The sequence below is a fragment of the Ailuropoda melanoleuca genome, chromosome 18 (assembly GCF_002007445.2).
Source record: "Ailuropoda melanoleuca isolate Jingjing chromosome 18, ASM200744v2, whole genome shotgun sequence".
Classification (NCBI taxonomy): domain Eukaryota; kingdom Metazoa; phylum Chordata; class Mammalia; order Carnivora; family Ursidae; genus Ailuropoda; species Ailuropoda melanoleuca.
Window position 1 is genome coordinate 25,417,225 of NC_048235.1, and position 7,989 is coordinate 25,425,213.

General features: G+C 53.9%; 1 protein-coding gene across 7 annotated transcripts in view; it reads left to right on the top strand.

The window, feature by feature from the left end:
- The window catches only part of RBPMS (RNA binding protein, mRNA processing factor), a 172,921-nt gene extending 165,305 nt beyond the window's left edge, over positions 1-7,616 (top strand). For all 7 annotated transcript variants that reach the window (XM_034647609.1, XM_034647611.1, XM_034647605.1 and 4 more), the window contains 2 exons: positions 1,268-1,371; positions 7,264-7,616. In XM_034647609.1, coding sequence (XP_034503500.1) covers positions 1,268-1,282 — 15 coding nt within the window. In that variant the 3' untranslated portion in view covers positions 1,283-1,371; positions 7,264-7,616. The remainder of the gene's footprint in view (positions 1-1,267; positions 1,372-7,263) is intronic.
- Positions 7,617-7,989: the final 373 nt, after the last annotated feature.

Below are 7,989 nucleotides of genomic sequence, written 5' to 3' on the forward strand. Positions count from 1 at the left end.
CTTTTTCTGTCCTCAAATAACCCAGCTTTTACTAGGAAACTCAAATTATATCTACTCATCTTTTAATGTTTTTAAAGTGGAAATCTGGGGAAAACTTTTTTTTCCTTAGTTCTGAGAAGAGAGTTGTCCTAGGAGGGCAGTCTTTCCTTCAGCCTCACCCATAACCCCAGCGAAGGCTTTCAGCCCAGGCCCAGCCTCCCTGACGAACCCCAGGGGGGCATCTTCCCGTGCCAGCAGAGCAGTGAGGCCTCTGTGGGGAACTCGGGGCTTGCAGCAACATCCGGCGCACTCCTATTCACGAGGCCCCGTGCGCCCGAGTCCGCCTCTCTGTCTGCAGGTAGGAGAGCAGCATGGCCGGGGCTCAACGCACGAGGTTAGTGGGGAAGAGGGCCACTGGCATCCGCGTGCCGGGAGGCAGGCGTCCCTCCTTGGCCCCGGGAGTTCTCGTGAAAACCAGCTGGCCCTGAGGCAGTCATGCCTGCAGAAGAGTATTAAAAATTTATGATCTGCTGGGTCTCGGCACCTTCCTATTTCAAAATTCTCGGACCCTTGGGAACAGGATATAGTCACAAACGTTTCCTTTAGTTTTTGTTTTCCAGAAGGTGCCTGGAGCAAAGTTTAGCTCACTGGTGCATGTGACAGCACAGCATCCTCCTGGAGAATTGCCTCTGTGGCCTTGGGCTCACCAAAGCTATTACTGTGGTCTGGGGCAGCTGCTGGAGCTGGATAGATAGGTCTGCGGCACTTCCTCTCTTTGGGGGTGGGGGGGGGCTTCAGGGCCTGCCCCTCTCCTCAGCAGGGCTTTTGAACAGCCCTAGGGGTCCGGCCCCCTCGGAACTCCGTGCGCAGCGGCCTTGCCTCCTTGGCCGGGCGGCCTGCTTTTGCTGCGGCTGTGCTCTGGCCCATCCCCACTATGGACACACGCCTACCGGAGTGAGCATGTGAAGACCGCGTCTCCCACAGCACACTTTGCTCCAGAGTCCCTCTCCCCCCCGCCCCCGGCCTTGGTGCCAGGGAGCTTTCCCTCTGACCAGGCGCGAAGCTCGTGGTCCCCGTGGGGAGCTGCCATGCCACTGGTGTGGTCATTCTCACCGGGCACTTGTCCCTATCTCCGCTGTGGAGGCCTCAGTCCCTTTGCCACTGACTCTCCGTTCTTTGCTCACAGAACAGGCTGACCTTCGGGACCCAGGGAACCCCAAGAGGCGACCAGCCCTGGGGCTGGAAATGACTGCACACTGTTAATGGGTGATTTCTTTCTCCATCCCAGGTTCCAGGTGTGTGATGGTGGCTGCAATCTGTCTTGTGGGTATTAATGCAATCTGCAGTGGTGGCTGCTGTTCTCAAGCTGTTCTGCAAAACTGGAGCATGCTGGTGAGTCCACAGTCGGGCCGAACAGGCCCCGTGGGGAGGCAGCGTGTCCAGGCAGGACACGGGGATGGAGCCCAGCAGTCTACGCGTTACCACCTCCCCTAGATGATTCTGCTGGGTGCTCTAGGTTGAGACGCGCTGGTATGGATGGAGTGCTGTGGTCAGGGGTCTGTTCTTCATCTCGTCCGGCCACAGCGTGCTCAGGGAAGGGCGTCCCGGAAGGGTCAGTGCGGGGAGGGGTTTGCAGACTCTCCACGCACATGGTCGGTGAGGCCATCGGCATCTGCACCTTTCTTGGAAATGAACCATTTTGGTGAGAATCTTTTAGATGTAGTAGGTATATTACTCCTGATTTCTTCCCGTTGTACTGACTGTAGTGTAGCCCTTTCCCAGTGACACGTTTTCATGAGTCTCTTCGGAAATGAGTGGTTGCCCTTGAGCATAGCTTAATGAGACAAGGTTCTCACTGAACCCCCCCAGGCTCTGGGCTTTCCTGCTGGCTGATGATTTTGGTGAGTTATTCATCTCTTTGGTCGACTCATCAGCTTCTTGTAGTAAGTGTAGTCTAACACAGTAATGTAGCGTTCCCACACATGACCGGCCTGCTGCCTGCCACGAAGAGGGGTTTCCAGTCTCTCTGCAAAACTTGGCCTAGAACAACAGGAGTGCCAAGGGCAGGCCCGCAGTGGTTGTCTCAGCCCAAATAAGGTGGCGAATTTCATCCCTAAAAGGGGTCTATGAAGAAAAGATGAGTCAGAAAGAGGGCAGGATTCCTGCTGAGGACAGAGAACCAGGCAGATCTCGCCAAGGAGGTCATTACCACATTTTTGGGACTTAGTAGAGCAGAGTAGAGCCCATCCAGAGGCAGGCACGTCGTGTGTGCGGCATTTCGCAGCCCCCCTCCACCTGCCTGGACAGGGGGCCAGCAGCCTGCACTTGGGGTCTTTCCCCCCCCACTGACGTGTTCCTCACACTGACCAAACTTAACGACAGGGAGCCGTTTTTCCACATTAGTAGGGTGGCTGATATCTATCCCACCAATTCCATTGCCTTCTAATTTATTAGGTTGTCCTTTTGTCATGGTTCTTAATAGCAATGCCCACACTATTCTTATTATCATCACCTGGTAAAACTTTTTTTTTTAAGATTTTATTTATTTGAGAGAGATAGCAAGCACAACTGCGAGTTGGGGGAAGGCAGAGGGGGACAGAATCTCAAGTAGACTCCACGCTGAGCACAGAGTCTGACCCAGGGCTCGATCTCATGACCCTGAAATCATGACCTGAGCTGAAATCAAGACCCTGAGGCTTAACCAGCTGAACCACTCAGGTGCCCCCAGTAAAACCTTAAAGGACAAGATTTTTTTTTCCTCCCCCTCCTCTGGCACGCTTTAAAGACCAATTAAAAGCTACCCATGTAATTTTTGGAAGCAGGTTAGAATATATTTTTTTTTAATGCAATAAATTAACCCAAAGATCAGTAATTCTGGGCAAAAGCAGATGAGCCTGGTCAGGAAGTATGGCAGCTGGAGCACGCAGTGACTTCATTTAGAAAGGGAAGGGCCCGCTGACCCAGAGCAGAAAAGGGGTGGGGGTAGCCCTGGACTCGGGGCAGCTGAGAGCTTGCAGGCGGCAGGCCAGCATGGACCAGACAAGCTGGAGGGCGCCTTGGCACTAGGCACGTTCAGCATGGGGCTCACCAGTTCTGGGGCCATCCGTGTGTTACAAGAACAAGTCTGGAGGCGGCCCACTGTTGGCCAGCACTGCTCTGGCCTGTCCTCGGAGGGCGGAGATGGGCCTGGACCGCCAGGAGGCTGAGCCCTCTCTGGCCAGGCGTGGGAGCGGGAACCCATGCAGGGAAGTGGCCTGCTGGCTGTGTGCGGTGTGAGTTTCTGGGGCCGATGGGCGCATGTGTGCAGGGGCAGGTAGGGATGTGTGTTTAGAATGCAGGGGAGGAGTTTCCATCTACAGAAGACTGTTTTCCTGGAGACTCTAGCCTGTGAACCTTTTAAGATGTTAACTAGGCTTTTTATTACAAATTAATACCAGTATTTGATTTTTACAGGTATAAAATGCAAACTATGTTCCATGTTTGTTGGGAGTTGAGTAGAGAATATTCCTTATCCGACTTTGGGTAAAAATGAATACATCTGGAGAAACTCTTGGGAAAGAAATCATTAGTAAATAGGCCAAGTGTATGCAGTAGGATGGGGGAAACAGAATTTTCTTACTGCTGAGAGAAAGAGCCCAAAGTTGAGTCGGGGAAGAGCAGGCCCGGCGGGTCTGGCATCGTTCCCATGGCAGCCAGCAAGCACCTTGGCCCCAAACCCAACAGCAGCTGTGCCCAGTGCTGAGGGCCACAGGCTGATCTTTTCGATCAAGGACAACGGTCATGAAATGTTTAAGAATTGTAGAATATTCTTTCAGACAGCAGCAGACATTCTCCTTGGTCTTATACGGGACAGTTGCGACCTGCCTCTGATGAGCTTTGTTCCATCTGTTTCTCTCCCCTGTCTATCCGTTGACTGCCCTTCGGGAAAGGCTGTGAGGAGAAGTTGCTCTGCAAATGGAGCCCGACCCTCTCCCACCCCGCCCCCATCCCTCCACGGTGCTCCGTGTTCCCGGATGTCTCTGTATTCTGTTTAAAATGTCCTTGTTAATACATTCCAAGGTTTGAACTCCGTTCTTAGCTAAACCCCTTCCTTGTTTACAGGGACTGAAATAGCCACATTCTGACCTTCTGTTCAGTCTGGGAACATCTATGGCAATGTGGACGCATTCTTTTCCCATGTGAGAATTACATCTCCACAGCACAGTTATGGAAAAACTCGGGAAACGATCAGCTCTCATCCCCCCTCCTCTCTTCCATGGCTTTCCCTTCAAAGCCTTCCTCATCAGCCAGACTGAGCCAGCCCCATGCACCTTGCTTCCTGCTCGAGTCCAGGAAGAAAGGGACAGAGTCCTGGGCGGTCAGGGTGGGCTGCTGAGAGGCCAGGGCAGCTGGAGGCACCCTCCCTTTCCCCCCACTCGTGCCTTTCGGGAAGTCGCCCGTCAGGCCCAGAGCTGCCCCAGGTGGGTGCTGAGGGGGCCGCAGGCACAGGCTCCTGGCCCTCACAGGGGCATCATCCAGACTCAGGAACCACGTCTCAGTGCCACGTGCCATTAACTGTCCGTCGTTCCCATTTCCTTCACTGCGCTAGAGTGCGGGGCTCTGAAGTTTTGCTACATGCAAGTGACTATGTCTGGGGTGGAGGAAGGAGGACGTAGTCTTAGGGAGGAAAATAATCCGAGCTAATCCTTGAGGAAGCCAAACAAATAGCCTGGACGGTGAGGACTCGTAGTGAGAGCCCAGAAGAGACAGCCCGGAGGGGGGCACTCACACCAAGTTCTGAGAGCAAGCAGGGCTCCTAAGAACAGGAGGAGGGAGGAAGATCTGTACCACAGTTCTTGTCCAAAGTGGCCAGCTTTTGAGGGCCTGGATGGATGTGTTAGGGATTTTGGGTCTCGTGGAGACAGGGGAAGGTGTTTTCAGTATCCTTGTCACCTGGCTGTCCACAGCAAAATGAAGAGTCAAATGAGAAACATGTACCAGGAGAGGTGAGCCCGCGATGGTGATGGCGGTGTCGGGAAGTCACAGTCATCCGAGAGACAGGCTGTGGCCCTGTCACCAGGGGCTGAGTGGAGGGATGGAGACAAAGGCGGAGGGGTCGGGAGCGGGAGCCGTGTGAAGAAGGTGGGGAGTCTGGGTGTAGACAGGGTGCCTTTGAGGTCATGGCAGAAATGTCCAGGGCAAAGCTGATAGGAACGGGGACAGTTGTCCAGAACTGGCTGTGGACCCAGAAAGGCCAGGAGTAGCAACATGTACTTGCCCAGAGATGGTCGTTGAGCTCTCCAGAGGAGAAAGCCGACCAGCCAGGCCCCGGCCCGGGCTGGGGGAGACCACAGGGACCTGGTCTGTCCTGTGCGCACGGGCAGGCGCCATCACGGGTGGCTGGTGTTCCTTTGCCTGTTCATTGAGTCCCTTCTGTCGGTCTCTGTCCCTGAAGGCAGTGTGGCAGCTTTGCTTTCAGACGTTGGTGTCAAGGCGGTGTCCCCACATGGAGTTTGGGCTGCTTTCCCGAGATGGCGCTCTCCTTTGGCAGCAGACAGGCCCCTTAAGGTTCCCAGAGTCCGAGGGCTGCCCAGCAGCGTCCCCTGTGAATTGTTCCAAAGTAGGAACAGCCGTAGGGGGACTGCTGTTCCTCAGAAACTGTTTCCTGGAACCAACACACAGCTTGGGCTGCTGGCCTGTGGTCAAGTTTGGGATGACGTGGGACTTGTCATTCCAAGCCTGACAAGCCTCAAGAGTGGGGGAAAGTGTCTTGTATCCACCTCGACTGAGCAGGTTTCCCTCTCTGTGGCCGTCCAGAGCTGGGGGCGCAAGGGGGCGCTGCCTCTTCCCACTCCGGAGGGGAGGCTCCTTTGGCAGTTCGAGGGCAGGTCAGGCATTTGAGGGCCGTTAGGTCCTGAGTTCACTGGGAAGGTCCGCTGCTCCAGCTTCGGAGGTAATGCCTGGCACCCTGGTCCCTGCCACCCACCCAGGGCTGCTGGTGTCCCCACTGGGTACAAGTCAGGGTGCAGCAAAAAGATGAAGCGCTCAAAAGTGGGCCCGTCTCCTGGCCATGCTCATGGAGCGTCATGGGTCTGGTGACATGTGCCCAAGACGGGGTGTGCAGCGTCCCGGCCCACTCAGGTTTCTCCCTCACTGAGCACCTGCCGAGGGGCCGGCGACACCCCACCTGTGCTGGGCACTGGGGGAGGCAAACGAGGCAGAAAGAGATGTCCAGACGGTGTTTCTCTCCTCCTGCACTCCTGGCCTGTCAGCTCTGCCGAGAGAGGCGGCGGGGGTGGGGGTCACTGAGGCGGCATGCGCACTGCGGGCCCCCCAGGCCTCTCCAGCCTCTGTGAGAAGCCTAGTTCAACAGATGGACGAGCACTAGCCAAATAGTGGCAGCAAGCTCGAGAGGGGTAAGTGTTACTCAAATGTGACAGGTGAGGCTCTGAGTGTCCAGATCCCTGCCCTTGGAAGCCACACCCCGGTCTCTGCCTGGGGAGACTGTTCCGTGAACCATAGCTATGTGGTCATGATGTTGGATCTTCTGACTTGTGGCCCCTTATTTCTGCCGTCACCTGCAAACAGGCTGTGCCAAGGTATACTGGGTCACAGCACGGGTGTCCCAGCTCGGTGCAGGCCTGGCATAGATAGGATTTACCAGAATTGTCCAGTTTGTGCTGTTTGTTTGTGAGTATTCACGCACGGTTTCTCCGGGAGTTACTGCTAAATACACATCTTCCCAAAGAAGTCTAAAACTTAGGATGCTTAGATGGGTTGTTACTAGTAATGCTGTTTACGTTATAGCTCCCTCCCACACAAGCACTTCCCTGTACAAAATTCTAGTATCCGCGGACTGACTTCTGCCTAGACCTTCGTATACCTTTTCTACAAACACAAAGTTGAGTCTGGCGTGTTGGTAAGATGGCCAGAAAACAGGGACAGATAGTAGCGGTTTCACAGCGCAGCCTTTACAGAAGGGAAGGAAACCGTGGGGCCACGCTGGGACTCTGCGAGTCGCAAAGTCTCAGGGATGATTTGAAGGTGTTTTTTTTTTTTTTGCCACAAAGCAAAACACGTGTGAGCGCTTCCTTGCAAGTGCAAGGGAGGTCGGTCTTGAAAAGTTTCTGGTAAGAGAGATGTGTGTACTGCCTGTGTCTACAGTGAGAACATTGCTACTCTGGTGAGGGGTCTTTGGAGGGTCCGGACACGTGTTGTGTGTACGTACCCACGTGCGGTTGTAGGGAAGCCCCGTGGCTTGGGGGAAGGTGAGCTCTCCCCTCACCCATGTTCTTTCTGTTTCAGGCTTGAAAGCACCTGCCCAGTTTTGGTCCCTTCAAGACTCTGCCACAGCCTCTATCACACATCTGTTTTTCTCGAAGAAACAAATATAATAAAAATGTTTTACTCTTTTACACTGTATAATTTTAAGAAATAGTGTGTTATTTGTGAACGCATGGTCTGACATTTCTGTACAGTTTGGAGATATTTTCAAACGAAACATAAAAGATGTCAACAATAAAACCAAGAGAGTGAGTATTTTTATATTAAACATTTTAAGTATGAGCGGATGATCTTACACTGGGTTGGATCACAATTTTTGTGCTTGACTTTTGAATGCTTGCTTGTAATTAAAAATATCTATTTTTTTCCTCCAAGCTGCATGTTTGAGGCATGTTTTTAAATACTACAGAATTTCCAGAATCATACTGTGAATGTATAGCCGTCTGCCGGCCTGTCCTGAGTGCAGCATAAGGTAGGAACAAAACAGCGGGCTGCAGCCCTGCTAGGTGCACGCGCCCAGTTCTAGCTGGACGCTCCTGCAGGACAGTCCGAAGCCCCCAGCAGCTGCGACCGCGGTGGCCCGCTGATAGCGAGACTAAGCCACCTCGCATCGGCCCACGTTCCTGACCAGGGTGCAACTCCCGGAGAGCCTGCGCGTGTGCCCCGGGGGTGGGTTCTGCCCTTATCCTGGGTTTATCCTGCTCCCCGATCACCCTGAGTGGGAGACCCACTGACGCCCACCTCCCC